This window comes from Theropithecus gelada, chromosome 8 (assembly GCF_003255815.1).
Source record: "Theropithecus gelada isolate Dixy chromosome 8, Tgel_1.0, whole genome shotgun sequence".
In the NCBI taxonomy this organism is placed as follows: Eukaryota; Metazoa; Chordata; class Mammalia; order Primates; family Cercopithecidae; genus Theropithecus; species Theropithecus gelada.
The window spans coordinates 120,339,196-120,362,817 of NC_037676.1; the positions used below are offsets into that span (position 1 = coordinate 120,339,196).

General features: G+C 44.2%; 1 protein-coding gene across 1 annotated transcript in view; it reads right to left on the bottom strand.

Annotated features, from left to right (window-relative positions):
• The window catches only part of EXT1 (exostosin glycosyltransferase 1), a 318,792-nt gene extending 314,064 nt beyond the window's left edge, over positions 1-4,728 (bottom strand). The window contains exon 1 of the mRNA XM_025393756.1: positions 2,917-4,728. Coding sequence (XP_025249541.1) covers positions 2,917-3,878 — 962 coding nt within the window. The 5' untranslated portion in view covers positions 3,879-4,728. The remainder of the gene's footprint in view (positions 1-2,916) is intronic.
• Between the last annotated feature and the right edge of the window lie 18,894 nt (positions 4,729-23,622).

A 23,622-nucleotide genomic window follows, 5' to 3' on the forward strand; every position in this document is an offset into this window, starting at 1 on the left:
TGTACATACTCTATATTTGTATATACTGTAACTTGACCATAATACCATACATTTTCAATCTAGTCATCAGACCCCATTAAGTTTACTCCAAAGGAAACTTACAGGTGATTGCTTGAGGGAGCAAACTAAATGGAAGTTTTTTTTTCCATGGACACTTGCTAATAAGCTAGATGAAAATTGATTGTTTTTACAAGCCATTACCAAATGAGTGCTTACGGCACCCCTGAAGCAGTCTAAAACCCACTCTACAGAACCCAAACTCATGCTCAAAGTGACTAATCAAAAGTCACAACATGAGTGAGTATGAGCAGCCAGACTTACACAGATCACATCTACAGACCTAACTTCAATATCATCTCCGCCTAAAGCACTGGAGAGATTGGCCTATCTTGACTTGAGGAGTTCTGCATCTCACATATGTAAGGCTATCTTCCAGAAAGCATCAATATAAGTAACACAGTAGTTGCTCTCATGCCAGAGCACAACACACGTTGCTTGCTCCGCTAGCGTATCTCCAAATTTAAGAGTTCTTGCTTCATCTTCATGTGTTCCAAAATCAAGCATAAAAGGCAATAAAGTTTGTAAGCACCATTTCTCAAAGACAAATAATTCTGCTAACCCACTGAGAGTAATGAGTCAAAACTCCAGGTGTAGCAGGCGAGTGAATGTAAACCTTTTGCAGCACCATCCCGGGCTATCACGCAAGTTTAGGGCTGGAAGGTATGCAAAAGGGGAACATAATGAAAATCCAGAAGTGTCCCTGCCAAAGAGATCCCTGCTTGGGAGAAAGAGCAAACTTGCTTTTCTACTAAATGCCACTTTTCTGATCACACCCAATCCTGAGGTCCTGACCCCTTGTGGTCTTTAAACATAAACCAAAGTGTGTGTGTCATATTTCTTGGCCTGATCACAAAGAGGTCAAAAATTAGTTAAATTTAGTAAAAATTAAAGTTTTAAAGAAACCAACCCCTCCCTCCATTGCTGATCTCTGGAAAATGCTTCCATTCCGCAGAAAATGTAGAAATGTAATATTTATTTTGGGAATAAAAGAGTAAGAAAGATATTGTTCACTTGGATTAAGGGTATTTTCCAATATATATAATTCAAATTTCCTAAGCTGAAATCTCAGCTTTAGCCCTTTTAGAAGGATGAAGAACAGAATCCTTCCACAGAATTCTGTGAGACTGTTTTAGAAGACACTGAAAGGTTAGACTTCATCTCAAGTTACTCCACCATAAACCAGACAAAGAAATTCCTGAAAGGCTATAAGCATTTTTTTCTTACAAGCACCCACAGGAATAGGTCAATGTAAATGTCGTATAAACAAAGCAGTTCATTACCAACCATAGTTTAAATGTCTTTTATGAGAAAACTGTAATCCATTGCAATTGCACATTCACACATAACTGCCCCTGGATGAGAGGAAAATATGGATTCATAATTGATCTTAGTCTCCGGCTTTTCTTATGCCTGAAAAGCAAAAGGTATTGAGGGTTGGAAAGCTGAATCTGAGTGCTTGATACTTTCTCCTTCACTCTCTATGATCAAGTCTTGGAGGACTTTAATTTCCCTTCCAATCACTCCTATAGAGGCCCTAGTGTCTGAAAAAAATGCACAGACAACAATCAAACCTTTCATTTCAAGGCCAGTTTCCCACCATACCCCTTCCTGTTCCAATCAGGTTTGCGAAGCATTTCCCCTATTCTGCATTTCATGAATCAATTGCAAAATCTGCCAACCTCTGCCAGTTCCTCTTGTACTCAGCTGAGAGGTTCCCCTTCCTTCCCTGGGTAGCACAAGGCTGCTCTGGTTTTTAACTGGCGTAACGTGGAAATGCACTGTAGGAACTCACTAACTCTTTCAGAGCCAGATACAAGTGAGAGTCTGGGCGGCAACCCCACCTACTAGGAAACTGGCTCACCAAGCTCAGGGTAAAGCAGATTTGTGGAATCTAGCTTTGACTCCAAATCCCCTGTCAGTTACTGTCACTGGGAAGGAAAAAGGAAGACTGAAAAGGTCTACAAAGTAACCAATTCAGTTACTTAGCAACTGGACAAAACTTGCCTCACTACAGAGGGTAGGGAGGCATCTCACACCCATTCAAAGAGTAACTGTCTACAATTTATATGCAAATAGATAAAGACAAAAGGGAACGGGAAATCTAAATTAGCAACTGGAGTTTAGACAGTGGGACTGAGGCCCAGATTTAAAAAAAAAAAAAAAAAAAAAAAACCGTTTATCCTAGGAAAGAGACACGACATGTACAGAAATGAACGAATGAATGAATGAATGCATGCATGCAAAGCCACACGCCCAACAAGTTTACAGTCTCCCTTCGTAAAAGTCAATGCCATGGGGGAGAGAGGAAAGGGCCACACAAAGTTGGATAAAATTTAAACACTTCTACTGCTAACATGAATTACAGGGTTACAGAAAATGTGAAGTTGGGAAAACTCCTGGGAAAGTAGGTACCCCCGCTCATGAGAAAAGCAAACAAAAGCAGCACTCTGGTGGAAGGTCTCTGGACTTTGGGTAGATCACAGCCTCTCCGGGTCTCTAGACACCCTCAGAAACACCACAGCACCCATGCCTGAAGTGCAGTTACTAAACTTGGATCAAACCACGACTCTTAACAGGAGACACGCCGCCCTGCAGGTTTCCTAAGCAAGAGGGAGATACGGTCACCTACTTGGCTCGGGAAGGTGCTCCAGGCTTTTCGGTTTGCCCGAGGAGCTCCAACTCTCTGTCCCCGGCCTCTAGCTGCACACCTGAGCCGGATTTGCTCAGTTCCAGGCTCAAAGGGGGAAGAGGACTGAGGGCTCATCCGCCTCCACCCCATCCCCCAACTCCACACCTGGACCAAGGCCGGTAGGGCCCAAGGCTGACTCCCAAAGACACGCCAGCCCAGACACTTACTTCTCATACTCGGTGTTGTCTCTGTCACAGCGAGAATCCTTGTGCTTTTGCCAGTCTTTGCCATGCTTGCAGGTGGTGAGGAGCACAACGTCCTCCCCGTTATGGACGTGATATAAGGCATTCCTGGTGTCTGACCCTATCCCTGTCAGGTACCTCTTCCCCTTGAATACCAGCATGTACTTCCTGAGAGGAGGGATGGTGTTGAACTTCAAAAACCCCCTCTCCCCTCCTGTCCTGGGATGATCCTTAGAAAATAGGGGAATAGAAACATCAAAGTTGGGTCGGAAGTTTTCAGTACTGATGCTGGCTTTGGCCAGCATCGCCTGGCCGATGTCAAACCCCACGTCCTCGGTGTAGTCAGGCCAAGTGCCGGAATATAAATTAAAAATTAAATGATTCCTACCATTGTTCCACAAGTGGAGACTCTGCACTTTGGATCTCAAATTGTGCACATACTGAGGTGACAACTGGTCTCTGTCTAAAGTATCCAGACTCAGGACAAAGAGGCACGCCTGGCTGGGGTCCGAGGTGTAGAACCTGGAGCCCTCGATGGCCGCTAGAATGTTTTGGTAACTTTCGGCGATTTTCTCCCCTTTTTGCTGCGGGTATACGTAGACTTTGAAGCCGTTTTTCTTGCAAAGGGTGAAATCGAAGCAGGACTCCATGCGGCACTTCTTGCCTTTGTAGATGCTCGAGTTGGCATCTCGCTTCTGCCGGGGGGAAATGTGCACGCTAGAATCCTCGTTTTCCAATTGATCCCAAGGAACGAAGGGGCGCAGAGCGTCCGGGAAGCGGGGCCAGAAATGATCCGGACTGGGGTGGTGCAAGCCATTCCGACCGCTGTGCTCTTCTCTCCGGCTGTGGCTCCTCGATGCCCTAAACTGCAAGCCTCCGAAATAAAACAAAAGGGCGAGACAAGAGCCAGCTGAGAGCAGGATGAAATAGCGTTTTTTGGCCTGCATGTGTCCTGCCTGGGTCAAGAGGATTGTAAATAAACACAAGAATCACCCAAGTTTCCCAATCAACACTTTCAGCTCCAGTCCGCCATCTTCCCGCCTGTAAAGACTTCAAACTCTCCGCTCCCACCTTCTCTGGATGCCTTTCCCCAAGCCGTGGACTGATCCAGCGCATGTGGGCGATTTCTTTAACTTTCTCCCCTTCGGTCTTTCATCTTTGGGTTGCACAATGCACGGGAGAGAGCGGGGCTGAATATCTCGCACCCAGGGCGGGCGAGCAGCGGACTGTAATTTTCTTGCATGCAACAAGACGGAGGAAAAGAAAGAGAGAGGGGAGAAAAAAAAAAGCTCCCGATACCCAATCAATGGCAAGACGAAGTGATTGCCTTGCCTCTCGGATTCCTCTCGGCAGCGTGGAAAATGAGCCCCGGGAAGGCAACTTCAACTCATCCACCACTCTCCGTGCAGAGCACTCCGGTTCCAACAAGTCAGCCGATCCCGGGTTCAGCCGGCTAGTGCATCTTGCAGCTGGGGCGCCGTAACCTCACAAATCCCTGCATCTCTCTTTATTCCCTTCTGCAGCGGCTCCAAGACTCCGGCGGTGTTTACTCCTGCGCTCGCGGGGCCGGCCCCCGGGACGCGCGGCGGCCCGGCTGGAGGCGGCGGTGGCGGCGGCGCTGGGTGGCGGCGGCGGCGCGTCCTCCCCACGGGCAGTGCCGGCCCAGAGCGGCGCTTCGCAGGCCCCCGCGCGACCGCTGCCGACCGCCGCGTTCGGTCGCCGAATGTTACCCGGTTCTGAATGTTACACTTACACATTCCATTCCCGACACGACAGCTCTGACCTCATCCATCCACGCAGCCCTCGCTGCCATTGGCCGAGCGTCACGTCCGGGGGGGGCGGTGCTTCCGCTGCGCCCATTCATAACCCCCGGCCGCGGGCCGAGGCGCCGGCGCGGCGTTGGGGGCGCTGGGGGCGCGGAGAGCCGAGGTTGCCAGGTTGCGTGCGGCCGGCGGGCTGCGGGGCAGGTGGAGCGCGGGGCGGCCCGGTGCGAGCCCCACGGCCCCTCGGCGCGCCCAGGCCCGGATCTAGGCCTGCGCCGTGCCGGGGATTAGAGGCGCCTGCGGAAACGCGGCGGCCGGGGAAGGAGGCACCGGCAGGGGCCCCGTGCCGCGCGGCCCCGGGCGCCCTGGAGAATCCAGTCTCCTGGGCTGCCTGCCGGAACGCCTCGAGAAAGATGCTTTGAAAGAGGGAAGCATGGAGGAAAGGAAGACTTCATAGAAAGCGACAGCCGATCCGAAAGCTGCCTCTCCCAGCACTCCTTCCACAATCCAAGATCCAATATTTCAATTCTCTGCTAAGTATTAAAACAGTATCCCGTTACTCCTCCCCTACATAGCACATCTTTTTTTAAAACCAAGGAAACACCCTAAACCCCAACAATAAAGAGGAATTATTACAATCAAGAGGAATTGTTGCAATTCTTCATGCCTGCCTCTGTGCTAAGAGTATAAGACAGCTATCCTAAATCCTCATTATCTACTTAGGCAGCCTTGCCTGAACCCCCTCTGTCTATTATGAAGAAGGCTTCCAAGAGATCTGTTCACAGAAAAAAAAGAAATTTTCTAATGGCTGCAGAGAAACCAGTTAATTTAAGCTTGCCCCAGCCCTCAAAGTGATGTTATTCTCTTGGTGGTGGTGGTGGTGGTGGTGGTGGCGGCGGTTTTCAAGATATCTCTTAAGGACATAAGACTGGTAGAACTGCCAACTGTCCCAGCTATAGAAGGGAAACTTGCATCAGGAAAACGACCTTATTTACAATTAGTGCCAAACAGTTGGTCCTTCCCTCATTGACCTCCCACTCCTTGGCCCAAGCTCCTGCCACCCCCAATGGAAGAACTTCCTTGGATAACTCAGGTAACCGACTAGCAGTCCCACTAAAGATCTTCCAGGTCCACAAAAGATGTACTAGGCTCGCAAACAGTATCTCTGGTCAAAGTCAAACTGCCTGGTCTCAAATCCCGAACACTGCTTTACAAAGAACACCTCCCACCCTCTGGCCTAGCTAAAGTCTCAGGGCTCAGGCAAGCTGGACAGTTGCCTAGGGCAGCCGGCTGTTTAGTGATTGTTTATTATGGGAGTGACTGAAAGCTAGGAGCAGACACTTCCCGGCTTCCCTCAGGCTGCAAAAACTCCAGCGGGGTGTGGATGAAGGGCAGGGTTATAACAAGGCAGTGTGAAATGATACAGTGTGGAAAGTTTCAGACTTCTGTTGTTTCAGATTTGTTTTAATAAAGCGGGGAAGGGGCATGGGTAGGACATTACTGTACATTCCTGAAGCCTCTCCCTATTTCTGACCTGCCAAAGATGAGACAGCTTTTCCAGATTTGACTTGTACGCCCTGCACAATGTAGAGAGGCCTGGGATAGGAATGAGGATTCAGTCATCTTCCAAATACAGTGATAATGATGCAGATAAAGGCAGTGATTGAAACCACATGTGACCCAAAGCTCCCCCCAGCCCAAGTTGCTAAGAACAACCGTTCAAGGCAGGAGGCCTTCTCTTCTGATCAGGGTGCAGATTATCTCAGCCCTGTGAAGTGGGGCTGTGGGACTGGAGGCTCTCTCTCTCCCTCTCTCTCTCTCTCCATATATATGTGTGTGTGTGTGTGTGTGTGTGTGTGTGTGTGTGTGTGTATATATATATATATATATATTTTTTTTTTTTTTTAAAACAGAGCCTCACCCTGTCGCCCAGGCTGGAGTGCAGTGGCAGGATCTTGGCTCACTAGAACCTCCGCCTCCCAGGTTCAAGTGATTCACCTCCCTCAGCCTCCGGAGTAGCTGGGATTACAGGCGTGCACCACCAGCCCTGGCTAATTTTTTGTACTTTTGGTAGAGATGGGGTTTTTGCCATATTGGCCAGGCAGGTCTCAAATTCCTGACCTCAAGTGATCTGCCCACCTTGGCCTCCCAAAGTGCTGGGATTACAGCATGAGCCACCTAGCCAGGCCCCTCTATATCTTACCAGTTGTTTCGCACGACCTTAGCGGGGGTTAGTTACCCTCCTTGCTTTTTTGTGTTCTGTTTATGTTTTGGCATGTGCTTCCTGCCTTTCTTGCCTAATTATGGCTAATTTCCTTATCCCAGGCCCCAGTGTTACCCATCTCTACCTGTACATTCCAAAGTATTGCGTACTGTGAGAAAAACTTTGGTACTGACAATTAGAGAAAACTTGTATTCAGACCCCAGATCTGCCATTTACTAGTGCCTTGGGCATGTGGCTTAATTTCAGTGGACCTCCAGTTTCTCATCTGAAAAGTCAGGATAATAATATCTTTCTTGCTAGCATTTATTTTATTTTATTTTATTTTATTTTATTTTATTTTATTTTGTTTATTTTTTTTTTAGCAGAGTCTTGTTCTGTCACCCAGGCTGGAAGGTGCTGCAGTGTGGTCTCAGCTTACTACAACCTCTGCCTCCCGGGTTCAAGTGATTCTCCTGCCTCAGTCTCCCAAATTGCTGGGATTACAGGCAACCGCCACCATGCACGGCTAATTTTTGTATTTTTAGTAGAGACGGGTTTTGCCACGTTGGCCATGGCTGGTCTCGAACTCCTGACCTCAAGTGATCTGTCCGCCTCAGCCTCCCAAAGTGCTAGGATTACAGGCGTGAGCCGCTGCACCTGGCCTCAATTTGTAAACTGTAAATTGCTGTACATGTGTAACAACATTAGCCTAAGTTCTACTTTTCAAAATCCAACTGGAATCTTAAAAGTAGCCCCTGCAATGGCATCATCATTTTGTCTCCTCTGTTTTATTTTTTCCTAACCCTTATTAGCTGAAATCTCCTCTATTTCTTTGCTTGTTAACTGTTTCTTCACGGTAAGGAAGCTCCTGAGAGGAGGAGCACTCACTCCTTTATCCCAAATGCCAAGGCCAGTACCTGGCACTTAGGTGGAGCTCAATCACTGATTCAAATGAATGAATGACTCACTAAAATTCAGCTTCACCACAGCACTTGTACAAACTTCAGAAGAAAGAGCTCATAAGTACAGGCAACAAAAGCAAAAGTAAAGAAGTGGAATACATCAAACTAACAATCTTCTGCAGTCAGTAAAGGAAACAATCAACAAATGAAAAGGCAGCTAACAGAAGGAAAGGAAATGTTTGCAAACCAAACATCTGATATAAGGTTAATATCCAAAATATACAAAGAACTCACACAACTCAATAGCAAAAAAAAAAAAAAAAAAAAAAAAAATTCCAAATGGGCAAAGGACCTAAATAGACATTTTTCAAAAAAGACATTCAAATGGCCAATGGATATATGAAAAGGTGTTCAACATCGTTAATTATCAGGGGAACACAAATTAAAACCACCGTGAGATACTACCTCACACCTATTAGAATGGCTATTGTCAGAAAGGCAAAAGATAACAAGTGTTTGGGACAATATGAAGAAAAGAGAACCCTTGCACAGTGTTGGTTGGTGGGATTGTAAATTCATATGGCCATTGTAGAAAATGATAGGGAAATTCTCAAAAAATTAAAAGTATAATTACCATATCATCCAGCAATCTTACTTCTGGGTATATATCCAAAGGAAATGAAATCAACATGTTAAAGAGATATCTGCACTCCCATGTTCACTACAGTGTTATTCACGACAACCAGTACATGGCAACAACCTAAACGTCTGTTGACTGATGAATGAACAAAGAAAATGTGGTACATATATGCAATGGGATATTATTCAGCCATAAGAAGCAGGAAATCCTACCATCTGAGACAACAGGGATGAACCTTATGCTGAATGGAAGAAGCAAGATACTGAAAGACAAATACTGCACTTCTGTGTGAATCTGATCTATATGTGGAACCTAAAAAAGTCGAACTCACAGAAGCAGAGAGTGTAATGGTGGTTGCCATGGTCTGGGACAATCGGGAGATGTTAGTCAAAGAATATAAGCATTCAGTTATAAGATGAGTAAGTTCTGGGGATCTAACATACGGCATGGTGACTGTGGTTAATAATGCTGTACTGTATACTTGGAATTTGCTAAGACAGTAGATCTGAAGTACTCTCACCACACACACACACACAGATAACTATGTGCCATGACAAATGGGTTAATTAGCTTGATAATAGTAATCATTTCACAATGTATACATCCATCAAATCATGTTGAACATCGTAAATGTATATAGAATTTTTATTTGTCAATCATATCCCAGTACATCTGAGGAAAAATCTTTTTTAAAGGCCCCTTGGTAGTCCTCAAAGCAAGACTCAGTCTGTGGTTTGAAGTGGAAATATTACTAACCAGGAGTATCTTCACAGAGGGCAACTTGGTCCATTGTAAATCCTTTAACAATGATGTGTTTCAAACCATGTAACTCCTCTGGTCAAAACCCTCAAAGGATTCCTGTCTCTCTCTCCACTAAGAGATAAAGCCCTTTCAATTACCTACAAGGTCCTGCAGGATTCTTCTTAACCGTCCCTCACCTCTGCTCACCACATCCTCTCACCCCGTTTCCTGCCCATATCTCTCTCCCTCCCTCCTGATCTACTCACTGTGCTCCAGCCAGGCTGGTGACCTTGTTATTTCTCATGCATGGCAAACATGTCCCTGCCTCAGGGCCCCTGCACACACTTGTCTCCGCCAGTCTGCATCCCAATCCACCTAGCACGCTCCCTCACTTCCTTCAAGTCTCTCCTCAGACGCCACCTTACTATTAAGGCCTTCTTTAACCACCCTAAATAAAACAGCAGCACTCCTTCTTTTCCCCAATCCCCTCACCCTCCTTTATTTTTCTTCTTAGCATTAATCAGCACCTGACTGTCTATATATTGGCTTGTTCATTTATTATTGATCTGTTGCATCTAGAATGTGGGTTCCATGGGGCAAGGACTTGGTCTTTTTGTTCGGTGTTATATCCTCAATAATAACAACAGTGTCTGTCACTAAATAAACACTTGTGGAACTAATTAATTAATCTGATCTTATTGTCTGTAGGACAAATAAGAGAATATTCAAGGCTAGAGTTCTATCATTACACACACACACACACACACACACACACACACACACACACACGAAGCTAAAGGAGCCCAAGCATTCGAGCCTTGCTTAATTTCCTTTTCCAGGTGTACTTTTTCCCCAGGGCTGTCTAAAGACCTGAAAACAGTGTGGCACAAAAGGACCCTGAAAATGTAACCTTGAACAAGTCAATTCACTTCCCTAAGCTTTGGTTTCTCATTGGTAAAGTCAAGAGTAACTGTAATATAGCATGCTTAGCTCATTTGAGTTACTGTAAGAATCAAATGAAAACAAAATCATAATATACGAAAAAAATTTTGCAATCCTCAATGCACATGGCAGGGGCAAGATTTCATCATCACACTCCTGGACAAATGTAGACACAAGTACATGATGAGATCATGTTTGCAAGTCGACAGCATTAAATACGTGGAATATCGCCCATCAAGCACACATTAGTTTCCAGATTCTTTGCAGACTCTGAAATGGTCATTGACTGTTATAAACCAACAGGAAAACGGAAAACGGAAAAATAGCCAATGGAAGCAAAGCAAAGGAGACTATTTTTCTTTTTAATGTAGAAAGCACTGCAGGAACATATGTTTATCAATGGTCTACAATTCTATTTGCTATAGAAAAAAATAATTTATTGGCTCTAAAATATGAAAACAAGTTGAAGTATTGGAATTAGTAAATGTTTAAATTCCCTAAAATGTAACCCTACGTCAACTAGCAAGGCAATCCAATCTTCATAAATACATACAAAATTTGTATTTGATGTGGGCACATTGTAAGGTTTTGGTAATGTCTGATGGAACCTCTAGCAGTAAGCATTTCCAGCTTCTAGAAAGAACAGGAAACTCTGATGGGTTTATACTGATAGGATATAGAAGGTGGGAAAAGACAATGAGGTCAAGAAAAGTTCAGGCATTGTGGAATAGTAATGATGAATCTAGAGATTCCCAGCCAGAAAACAGGAGCCTAGTTTCTAGTTCCTTCTCATCTAGGAACCTGAGGAAACCTGTAACATCGTTTCTGAATGCTAGGACGTGAGAGTTTCATCCAAAAAAAATGCAGGCTACGATGTGGTGATATCTTTCCAGCTGAAATAGTCAAGGATGCCCTGTGTAGATCAAGTGGGTCCAGGAGGGGAAGAGCTTGGGAAAGAGGAAGATGGAACTCCACTGAGAAGGAAGCAAACAAGTGGAAGGAAAACAAGTAGAAGTAGGAGGCCCCACCAGGCCTCCCAAGATAGCCAAGCAGGAAGCTAACCAGGAGCAAAAAGGGAAATTCACCCATGTATGTGTCAAATCCTGCGCCAGGTGCTCTACCGGTGTTATCTCTTTGATCCTTGCAAGGTTCCTAAGACACAGGTACTCTCCTTATCAGTTGTCACAAATGAGGAAACTGAAACTCAATCCTAGGAAGGGGCTCTTGGCAATTCATTCACATAGTCCTTGAACAAATTATTCATTGAGCAGATAGTCTGTACCAGGGGGTATCTGTCTAGAGTCTTTTGTCATTTACAAAACACTTTCAGAAGAATTTTTGCTTGAATATCACCGGAACTCTGCGAAGCAGGAAAATAACATCATCCATGTTTTACAAAAAATTAAGAATCTGGTTCGGATTTTTTTTCTTCTTCTTCTTCTTCCCGAGATGGAATCTTGCTCTATCGCCCAGGCTGGAGTGCAGCAGCACAGTCTCAGCTCACTGAAACTTCCATCTCCCAGGTACAAGTGATTCTTCTGCCTCAGCCTCCTGAGTAGCTGGGACTACAGGTACATGCCACCATGCCCGGCTAATTTTTGTATTTTTAGTAGAGATGGGGTTTCACCACGTTGACCAGGCTGGTCTCATCCTGACCTTGTGATCTGCCCAGCTTGGCCTCCCAAAGTGCTGGGATTACAGGTGTGAGCCTCCACGCCTGGCCTGGTTCAGGGTTTCTAGCCTGGGCACTGTTGATATTTTGCTCCACATAACTCTCTGTTGGAAGAGGCTGTCCTGTGCATTGTGGGATCCACATAACCTTGCCTCTACCCACTAGGTGCCCAACAGCACTCCCACCTGCGTCACAAATTGGGATGCCAAAAATGTCTCCAGACACTGTCAAATGTCTGGAAGCAAAATGACCTCCAGTTGAGAACCACTAATCTAGTTGAATAACTTACTTAAGGTCAACTGATTTTAACATAGAGAATTTAGAATTTGACCCTCATTTTCTGGCTTCGTGCCAGGGCTCTGCCACAAAACTGTAGCTTCCTTTACAGAATCTAAATTTATCTCCTTTCTTCTAGGCAAGCTGATCAGAAAAATCTCATAGACATCAATTTGAGAAATTTTTATTGAGAACCTACTATGTGCCTGTGTTCTAGGAACTCAGGGCACAAGGTATAAAAGACAAACAAGGTGTCTACTCTCCTTCTAATTGGAGAAATAGACAATAAAATAATAAGTATGTCAGGCCAGGTGGCTGTAATTCCAGAACTTTGGGAGACTCAGGCAGGCAGATCACTTGAGGTCAAGAGTTTGAGACCAGCCTGGCCAACAGAGTGAAACCCCATCTCTACTAAAAATACAAAAATTAACCAGGCACGGTGGCATCCAGTTGCATTGGAGGCTGTAGTGATTTGAAATCATGCCACTGCACTCCAGCCTGGGTGACAGAAGGAGACTACATCTCAAAAATAAAATAATAAGTAAATACATTAGCAAGATCATTTCAGATATTTCTATGGAGAAATTAAAAGGATAATGGCATAGATTGGGATGAGGAAGAGTAAGGAGGCTCACTTTAAACAGGATGGTCAATGAAGGTCTCTAACGTTTCAGCAGCTGCCATAAGACTGATGCGGAAAGAGCCTTGGGAAGAGTGTACCAGGCCCAGGATCTGGTCAGTGCAAAGATCTTAAGGCAGGAAGGAGTTTGAAGAATTAGAACAGTGTTTTTCAAACTTCAGCATGTAACTAATCATGTGATGGACTGGTTAAAACACAGACTGCCAAATCCCACCCCTAGAATTTCTGATTCAGTAGACCTGGTGTGGCCCAAGAATTTGCATTTCTAACAACTTCTCAGGCAAGGCTGATGCTGCAGATCCAGGGACCATTGTTTGATACCCACTGAGTTAAAGCATCAGCAAATAAAGTAATTGTGTCTGGAGTATAATGAGTGCAGGAACAAGGGGCAAGAGATGAGATCAGAGAAGCTGCAGGAACCTTGGCATGCCCTGGCACCACAGGCCAGGTGACGTGTTGGATTTTATTTTAGGAGTGGGAAGGCCTTGGAGGATTTCAAGGAGGGGAATGATATGATCTGATTGCAATTTTCAACAGCTCACCCCTAGCTGTTGCTAGGGCAGGGAGTCAAGTTTATTTATCTAGTACATATTTTCAAAAGTCTTTATTTCTAATAAATTCCATCTACATTCCTGTATAATGTTACAATAAGCACTATTGCAAACCTGGATAGCAAGTCAGAAGGAGAAGGAAAACTTCAAATCTTATTTTTATGATACCGACACCATGACAACAAGAGTCAAGATAATTAGCCCTCGTCGCTGGACAATTAGCCAGTGATTGCTCATTAGCAAGACAGCGCGTTTAGTATTTATCAAAACTGTGCATTTAAGCTGAGACTTTTGTCTCTGATGTTAATTCTGATGTTTGACATACTGACATGCTATTCTAATGCATATTTGGCTGTGCTTTTCATGTGTGTTTAACAACTTGGAATGAGCTACTTTTTCCAGTGATAGGACAGCCTCTTGTGGGTGTTTTCTGAGGGACAAATGGTGACAAGAAATTACCCTTCTCATCTAAGTCAGGATGCCATCATAGGATTCTCATAAAAGTTTTACTGACCCCTAGTGGAAGATACAGAAGCTCTACCCTGCTTGCTTATCTTGTTACCTTCTGTTTTCTCTAAAGATTTTCCTAAAGAATGTGTGTGCCACAGAGCCCCTGCCTTGTAGGGACTCACACTCCAGGAGGAGAAACAGACATGGAAAGAAATAATCACCATAAAACTGGCTCTGTGCTGTAATTTACAAGGGAAGGAAGTGGCTACATTTGTGCGGGTCTTTATTAACATTTGTAGATCCATTTATAGATGGAGTCACTGGAAGAAAATGAGAAATGAAAATGTCAACTATTGAAGGTGATGAAATCAGGAAGTCACCCACAACTCATATACATTTTCCCCGTTGGATTTTAACACTTTTTATTATGCAATTGTCTGCCAACAGTGCCTTGACTTCTTTTTTCTTCTTTTTAAACTTCTGATACCTCACAGAATGAAGCTTCTCTTACTTGATGTCAACTGAATATTTTTTATCATCTGGCACTTCTGTGAAACTATGGTACAATAATTATTGGTGCTTACAATGATAATCATGAGACCCTGGAAGGTCTTAAAGTACCTGCCAACTCACTCAAGTGAGGTTAAATCACGTCCAGTCCTACTTCAGTGAGTTAAGTGCGTTTTATGATAGTCTAAATCATTTATAGTTGGTGATCTGTATATAGTATATGGGCTAACTTGTTATTAGCACACGAATAAGAGGGACCATAGAGCTAGTTATCCAAATGATCCCTGGATGCTCCAAGGTTGTTTCTTTGGTTGAATTTCCTCTATTTCTCTGAATCCTGGTTTCTTGAGATGTTTAGAACAAGTTTCCAGGTCATTTTCACCATGCTTGTAGCCTTTCTAAATAGGTAAAAGTGTATACATATATCTACAAAAGTCTGCATGGCTGGGAACTCTGGTCTACGTAAGCCATTATTCTGAAAACTTGCAGTCTATACAAACTAAGCTATTCCTCTGATTATACACTCTGCATGACATTAGGCTAGCCCCAGAATACTAACCTCCCAGCTATTCTAAGTCAACTTCTGCCACTTCAGACACTTGCATTCTTCATTTCCCAGCCACTGATCACATTGTAAAAGTGCAGGCGACTCAGGAACTGTAAAGAGAAAGGTATAAAGAAGACTAAATACATTTTGACGTATTTATATGTAAATTTCATCATAGGCCTTGTCTCTTTGAAAATCTGAATATTTAAACTTCACTAAAGCAGACCAGAAATATACATTCTGCCTTTAAGTAAGCCCTGAGAAGGGAATTGTCCTCAGAAGCATAATTCATCGTTCTCTAATTGTTCTCTCCTACTGAGGATTTTAGCCTATGATAGCCTACCCTGGCTGCTGGCCCAATAATTCCTCATGACACGGGGAAAATGCAGACTTTAGTCCTGTTTAAGACTGGATAAGCCTGGTTTCTTTCTTGTTCATTTTGGCCTGTGGAGACTTGTTGCTAATGGGAAATGTCCATCAAAGACCGCTCTAGGCTCAACACGGACAGTCCCCACTGCTTTGTAAAGCTTCCCCTTCCCCCGCTTCTTGACCCTCTCCACCTCTACCCCCGACCAACTTCTCTCCCTAAGCTCTGATCTGACCTGTCACCGCCCCTTCCCCCACTTTGACTAGTCTGATCTTGGAATTCCTTGCAACAGGAACTGTCAATTGCTGTAAATTAGATGCCACCTTGACAAGGAGAATGCTAATCTTTGAAGGGTTTAGGAAGAGACTACCAAACTTGTTTTGTAGGTGAGAACAAGCTCCCTAGTCAATTGGAGGAGATGTGACTTTCTACTGCACTATGGACTCCCTTTCTCCCAAACAACATGGGACCCCTGGGCAGGGGAAGGGCCCACAATGAATAAACTACCACTTGCTTGACCACAGCGCACTTCCTATGCTCATGGATGAGATCTCCTGCCTGCAGCCTTGAAAAACCTTTCAGATATTTCCCAATCTGGTCTGGTGTTATAGTGTCAGAGAGTTGTTCAACTGCGTACACTTTAATTTGTGCAGAATATTTACTTAATGAACTGGATTTCTTTGGAGGCAGGAGAGAATAGTGGTTAAACACAACAGTATTGGAGTCTGACTGCCTGCATTCAGTTGTGGCTCTATGCCACACTGGCTCTGACTTTAGGCAAGTTACTTAAGAGCTCTAAGCCTCAGTTTCTTCATTTGCCCCTACCCGAAAAAGAATAATGATGACTACTTCAGATGCATATGAGATAATGCATATAAAACATTTAACACCTTGCCCGCATCCTGGAGGAGGTACTCAGTAAATGTGGGTGTTTTTTTAAATTTAATTTTTTTTTTTTTTTGAGATGGAATCTCACTTTGTCACCCAGGCTGGAGTGCAGTGGCATGATCTCAGTTCACTACAACCTCCGCCTCCTGGGTTCAAGCAATTCTCCTGCCTCAGCCTCCTGAGTAGCTGAAATGACAGGTTCCTGTCACCATGCCGAGATAATTTTTGTATTTTTAGTAGAGGCAGGGTTTCACTATGTGGCCAGGCTGGTCTCAAACTCCTGACCTCAAGTAATCCACCTACCTAGGCCTCTCAATGTGCTGGGATTACAGGCGTGAGCCACTGTGCCTGGCCAGTAAATGTTAACTATTATGATGTCCTCTCACTCTCCCATCCCTTCCCAAATCTCTGGCAGACCCTTAAAGTGACTGGGTTTCACATACTGGTTTTTCAGCAGTTACATCTTCCAGAATTTGAATTAATATCTGTCATAATTAAGACGGACATTTCAGCAAATCATGCTGAAGTGCTGCAGTGGCTGGGAAAGGACATGTTCATTCATCCATTTACCCACTCAGTAACAAATATTTATTGAATACCTACTGTGTCCCCTGGTGTGCATCATGGTGCGTGAAAGACCAAGTCTGAGTCCTTAGAGACTGTGAAGTCTACCCAGGGAGACAATGGTGAACAGAGAAATAAACAAGTAAGTAAGTGCTAAATGCTAGTACTGCTCAGGAAATGAAGCGAGCTCTGAAATGGAGATACTATTTAAACAAAGTGAACAGGAAGACTTCTCTGAGGAGGCATTTAGGCAGGGACATGAAGGATAAGAAGGAGCCAACATTGAAAGGATTAGGGGGAAGAATCTTTCAGAGAAAGGGAAAAGCAGATGCAAACACCCTAAGGTGAGCTGAGCTGAGCTGAGCTGCCTGGTCTAGAAGCAGAAAACAGAACCAAGTGGCTAGAGCCTTGTGAATGAGATACCCAGGCCTTGCATTTATGCAGCTCCTGTCTGAAGAGGCTGTTTGTGGTAGTAGGTTTGTCTGTTGTCCAGATGAAAAGGAAGCTCTAGAGATTCAGAAAGACTGAGGTGAGGGACTTGGGGGATGCAAACCCAAATCTTCTATTCTTTTCCAACCCCTAACTACCCGATTTACTGAGCTTTGCATTAATGCTTTCATCTAGGATAAAATTGACCTCTTCTGGGCTCCACTTCACTCTGTGGGCAACTCAACTGTAGCATCTTTAAACCATTACTGTGTCCATTCTTTTATATGGCTGTCTACCTATAGGACACACAGTGCCAAGAGAAGTGGATTATGTCTACTGAATCCCTGTAACTCCAGCATCTAGCACAATACCTACCCTTAGTTGGGGGCCTTATAAATGTTTGTTGAATGAATGAATCATCACTGAATTTATTGTGCTTGCTGTTGCCAGGCAGTATGCTAAATGCTTTAAATATATTAACCCAATTAATTCTCTTTACAACTCAGAAGGTATGTACTGTTCTTAGCAACATTTTACAGAAGAAATTAAAGCCCAGAGAAGTATGTAATTCACTTGAGCTCTTACAGCTGAGAAGTACTCGAGCTGGGATTTGAACTTAGTCAATCTGGCTCAAAAGCCCTTGCTCTTAACTTTGTCACAGCAGTGCTTCTCAAACTACTGTCCATGAGAATCACCTGCAGAACCTGTTAAAATACACTTTCCAGGGACTCACTTTGCTTTGCAGAATTTCCTTTTTTTTTTTTTTTTTTGAGACAGAGTTTTGCTCTTGTCACCCAAGCTGGAGTGTAATGGCGCAATCTCAGCTCACTGCAACCTCCACCTCCCAAGTTCAAGCGATTCTCCTGCCTCAGCCTCCCGAGTAACCGGAACTACAGGCACGTGCCATCACACCTGGCTAATTTTTTGTATTTTTAGTAGAGATGGGGTTTCACCATGTTGGCCAGTGTGGTCTTGAACTCCTGACTTCAGGTGATCCGCCTGCCTCGACCTCTTAAAGTGCTGGGATTACAGGAATGAGCCACCATGCCCGGCCACTTTGCAGAATTTCTGATTCAGTAGTTGTATTAGTTACCTAGTTATCACCTCACAGTTTCTGTGGGTCAGGAATCTGGGCACTGCTTAGCTGGGCACTATAGTGCAGAGTCTTTCACAAGGCTGCAGTCTACATGTTAGGTGCTGCAGTCACCTCACGGCTTGACTCCGGGAGGAACCAATTCCAAGCTCATGCCCACGGCTGTTGGTGGACTTCGGGTTCTCACTGGCTGTTGGCAGGAGATGTCAGCTTTTTGCCACATGGGCCTCCCCAAAAGGCTGTTCCCAATGTAGCAGATGGCGTCCCTCACAGCAAGTGAGGGAGAGTGTGGGACCAAGACGGCAGCCAAATCCTTTTGTAACCTCATCTTAAAAATGACATCTCAGCCAGGTGCAGTGGCTCACACCTGTAATTCCAACATTTTAGTAGGCCTAGCGGGGACAAGTCACTTGAGGTCAGCAGTTCGAGACCAGCCTGGCCAATATCGCAAAACCCTGTCTCTACTGAAAATACAAAAATTAACTGGGTGTGGTGGCGTGTGCCTGTAATCCCACCTACTTGGGAGACTGAGGCAGGAGAATCACTTGAACCCCGGAGGTGGAGGTTGCGGTGAGCCGAGATCGCACCACTGCACTCTAGCCTGGGCAACAGAGTGAGACTCCATCTCAAAAAAAAAAAAAAAAAAGACATTTCATCACACATGCCTAGTCTTAGAAACTTCCCACCACCCTAGGTATGGGGTGAACCCGAGAATGTGTATTTTCTTAAATGTATTAAATAAATTCAAAAATTTATAAAACTATAGTCCAGGGTGGGGGGCTGGATCCTCCACATCTACGGGTTTTATCTGGAGTACTTTATGCAGTGGCTAGAAATGTGTATTTCGACAAGCCCTCAAGTCATGATGATCCCGACAGTGGAGGACTGCTTTGAGCAGCACCAGCATACTACACTGACTATGTCAATGAGTAAAGGAACCAATGAAACAAATGAATCAAGGATCCTTGGCCGGGCGCAGTGGCTCACACATGCAATCCCAACACTTTGGAAGGCTGAGACCAGAGGATTGCTTGAGCCCAGGAGTTTGAGACTAGCCTGGGCAACACAGTGAGACCTCATGTCTAAAAAGTAATTTAAAAATTAGCTGGATGTGGCGGCACACACATGTGGTCCTAGCTACTCTGGAGACAGAGGCGAGAGGATCACTCGAGTCCAGGAGGTCCAGGCTGCACTGAGCTGTGATCTCACCACTGCACTCCAGCCCGGGCAACAGAGGGAGACCCTGTCTCTAAATAAATAAATAAAATAAAAATGAAAACAAAAAGCCTATTATTGACTGGATCATATATCACATTGTCACAGGGTCTTTCTTCCCCTTGACTGTTTTCACTGCCACTTGCATTCCCACAGGCACCTGTCAAGATTTGTCAAGAAGGTGACTATGACCCTAGGAAACCAGGTGTTCACTATGTCATGAAAATGGTGGGCTCACCTGAAATGGATACATCCTGTCTTCCACTTCTCACAAGTCTTACCTCCAGGAGCTGTAAAACCTTTCCCTGACAGCCAAACCTTGCCTGGTGAGTTATAGACTCACAGAGCAGGGAGGAATAACTTCAAGAGGTTCCCTTTCCTGCTTCCTGCTTTTAAGAAGGCATAATAAGACAAGCAAATTTTCATTCTACTGGGGTCCTTAAGAGCCTGACCAGAGAGTGGCTTCCAAATTAAAGCAGATTTGTTCTTCCTGCCTAAATCAGACAGGACTCCCCAGTTGGTCTTCCCTTGAAGCAACTTCTCTGACCTGGCTTCCTAAACACCGGCTGTGTTTGACCCCCTGCTGCCTGGTGAGAAGCGGATGGGCTCTGGAATGCTGGTCCCAGCTCTCACTGAGGACTCAAGAGACAAGCAGCATACACTTCCCCTGCCCTGCCTGAAAGGAAGAGTGTTTGCTGGAGCTGAACAGCTGCTTGGGGTGCAGGGAGGCGAATGTTACTAAATATATGTTCTTATTGTACATTGGTGTGTCAAGAAAAATTATATCTCCTTGTTCTCCACTTGGGTGTTCTTAAAAAAAAAAAAAATTCCATACACAAGCGCAGGGCACCTCTCGACTCCTGGCCCCTGCATGAAGAATCTGATTGCAGCCTAATTTGTTTTTCTTCCCACACCCTTAAAATAAAAGCCCTCTTCCTCTTGTCACATTCTGACAGCTTCCAGTGCATTCTACCACTCCCGTTACACACAAGGCTTGGGTCTCTGAGTCTCTTTGCCTCCCAGGCTTGCTTTCAACACCAGCCTTTCTTAGGGTGGGACTCAGGGTAGCAAGCTTGAGACGGCCAGGGGAGTCTTTAAAATTTGTCCATGAACCCAGGTGCAGTGGCTCATGCCTGTAATCCCAGCACATTGGGAGGCTAAGGATGGTGGATCACCTGAGGTCAGGAGTTTGAGACTAGCCTGGTCAACATGGTGAGACCCAATCTCTACTAAAGTAAGTAAGTAAGTAAATAAATAAATAAATAAATAAAAATTAGCTGGGCATGGTGTTGCATGCCTGTAATCCCAGCTACTCAGGAGGCAAGGCTGGAGAATCGCTTAAACCTGGGAGGCAGAGATTGCAGTGAGTTGAGATTGCTTCATTGCACTCCAGTCTGGGCAACAAGAATGAAACTTCATTTCAAAAAAACAAAAAAGAAAAGAAAAAAAGTGTGTGCCTGAGTCTCTTTAAAGTGTATGGATAAGGCCAGGCACGGTAGCTCACACCTGTAATCCCAGTACTTTTGGAGGCAGAGGCAGGCGGATCGCTTGAGGTCAGGAGTTCGAGATCAGCCTAGCCAACATGGTAAAACCTCATCTCTACCAAAAATACAAAAATTAGCTGGGCATGGTGGCACATGCCTGTAATCCCAGCTACTTGGGAGACTGAGGCATGAGAATCGCTTAACCCGGGAGGCAGAGGATGCAGTGCGTCGAGATTGTGCCACTGCCCTCCAACCTGGGTGACAGAGCGACTCTCTGTCTCGAAAAAAAAGAAAAGTGCGTGGATATGATTATATGTTTATGTGTGCAAATGTGTGGCCCTAAGTCAGATCATTATTATTATATTGATTGGGATGTTTCCATCAGGAACTCAGTTACTGATTTGAATGTAGCACTGAGATTCTTCCCTTAATTGAAAAGAAAGTGGCTTGTACCAGTTGGTCTTTTAATCCAAGGTAGAAAATTGATATTCGGATTTATGAGGACCAGGCTCCTGAGTATTCTCTTAGCCACCAATATGGAATTGACAAGGTTCCACGATCATTACTTTCATTGCCTTCAAGCCCATTCTAGTTTCTTCTTTTTTGTTTTTAACTTACACTGGGAACCAGAATTGCCCTACCTACTTGCCACATAATGGTAGGCAATAAAAATTTTTTTTTTTGACTGAACAGCTAAGTGAATAAACCCATATTCTCAAGAAAAGCTAATTAAAATAAAATAGGGTAGATATATTGCCTAAGCCAAGTCCTGCTTTAAGACAAACTGGCCTATTAAAATATGACAAAATGAATCGATCTTGGCAATGGTTATTAATGCTGTAGAGGAATCTGTATTGAATGAAAAGCTTCCTTTCCGTGTGAAGTTCCTTCTTCTCCAGGTGGAGTTGATTATTTTGTCTGATATGGCTCATCCTGGGACCTTGTTCATCCTCTGTAGTAATGCTGCTCCCATCTGTGCTTATGTGTGGACACTTATTTATTTATTTATTTATTTTTGAGACAGGGTCTCACCCTGTCCCTCAGGCTTGAGTGCAGTGACACAACTATGGCTCACTGCAGTCTCAACCTTCCAGGCTCAAGTGATCCTCCCACCTCAGCCTCTCAAGTATCTGGGACTACAGGTGTACCACTAACGCCTGGTTAATTTTTGTGTTTTTTGTAGAGACAGGGTTTTGCCATGTTACCCAGGCTGGTCTTCAGCTCCTGGGCTCAAGCGATCCTCCCGCCTCAGCTTCCCAGCGTTGAGATTACAGGCGGGAGCCACGTTTTTTTCCAATTACCGATTTGCATACTAGAAGTCTCATAAGGAGCATTAACTTTGTGAGAACCAGGATGATCTGTTTTTCACCCCAGTTTCCTGGATACTTAGCAAGTGCTCATTAAATGTGTATTGAATGAATGAGTGAAGGATGAGCGAATTCCTCTAGTAATGCAATGTAATATACTGTAATGCAATTTAATTTTGGGAGGAAAGTTTGGGAAAGGAGAAGAAAAATTTTAAATTAAACTAAAGGGTTGGAAACAAATACAACCTGAAAATTAATCCATTTGATAAATCATCTTTGAAATATGCAGGCCAATAGGAAAATGGAATTTTCTTTACAATAGATTTATTTCTGTTCATATTTCAGTGCTGCTTGTAATCTGGAAAGGTAGGCACACATTTAGAATTACTACATTATTTCTGTAAGCCCATTTGCCTTATTCTCAGTAGGTTTACTACTGGCTGGAACTCATTTTCAAGGCTAAATCCTTCACCCAAGTATTCAATTTATTTGGCTCTAGAGAGAGGTCATTAGCTTTCCCGGGATACATGTCCCTGCAGTAATGAAGTAGCCTCATGGCCAAGAAACCAAAATCCAGTCCTGCATTACAGCCATCTCCCTGGCCCTGCCCTGCCCTGCTGAAGTGGCGGGACTTAGAGGCAAGCTGCCAAGGCTCAAGGCTGGATGTGTGCACGTGTCTCCTCCGGCTTCATGGCCAATATCATCAATAAAGTGCTTCCCACTTTAAACCTTTTAAAATAAAAGTTTCTCTTGGAGATGAGAAAAGATGAAATTTGCTATAAAACTATATGGTCAAAGACTACCAGCTTTACCCTTCAGAAGCTGGAATTTTTGCCTCCATTACCTCTGAAGTCTAAGAGCGATTAAGCAGCATTGCTACCACTCGTGGTAAACAGAAAAGATGTCTTCTGCTTCTTCCTCTTCCAAATGCAGGTACGTGTCTAGCCAACCATGATGTGAATAAAACGTCTTTGCTGGAAGGGATCTGCATTTCTTTATATTTCTTGCCTTCCTGCAGGGATGACTTTCAGTGTCCGGCAGGTAAACAGTAAATTATATATTTTCAAAAGTTTCTAATTTAATATCTGAAATGATTATGAAGAGCAAACTTTAAAAAACAGATCAAAATAGGATACTAAAGAGAGTTGTAACATTTTCTTTCTCTGGCTTCTTTCTGATGCAAGTAACAGCATATCCAAACTAAGAGTGGCTTAAACAAAAGGTCTGATCAGTAGCTTCTCACTTAACAGGTGGTCTAGAGATTGGCATTGGTTTGGGGAAGCAGATTGGAAATATCATAAAGAGTATAGAGTTTTTCAGATTTCCCATTTTGTATCTTTAATGTGTCAGTGATGTCTGCACTAATGCTACCCCATCTCCAAGCATCTTTGTTACCCCAACTAAAAGCAGGAAGAAAGGGAAGTGACAGCAGCTTCTGTTTGTGCTTTCTTATCAAAGACAAAATTGTTTCAGAATACTCACCCTTCCAGCATTGCCCAAAAACAGA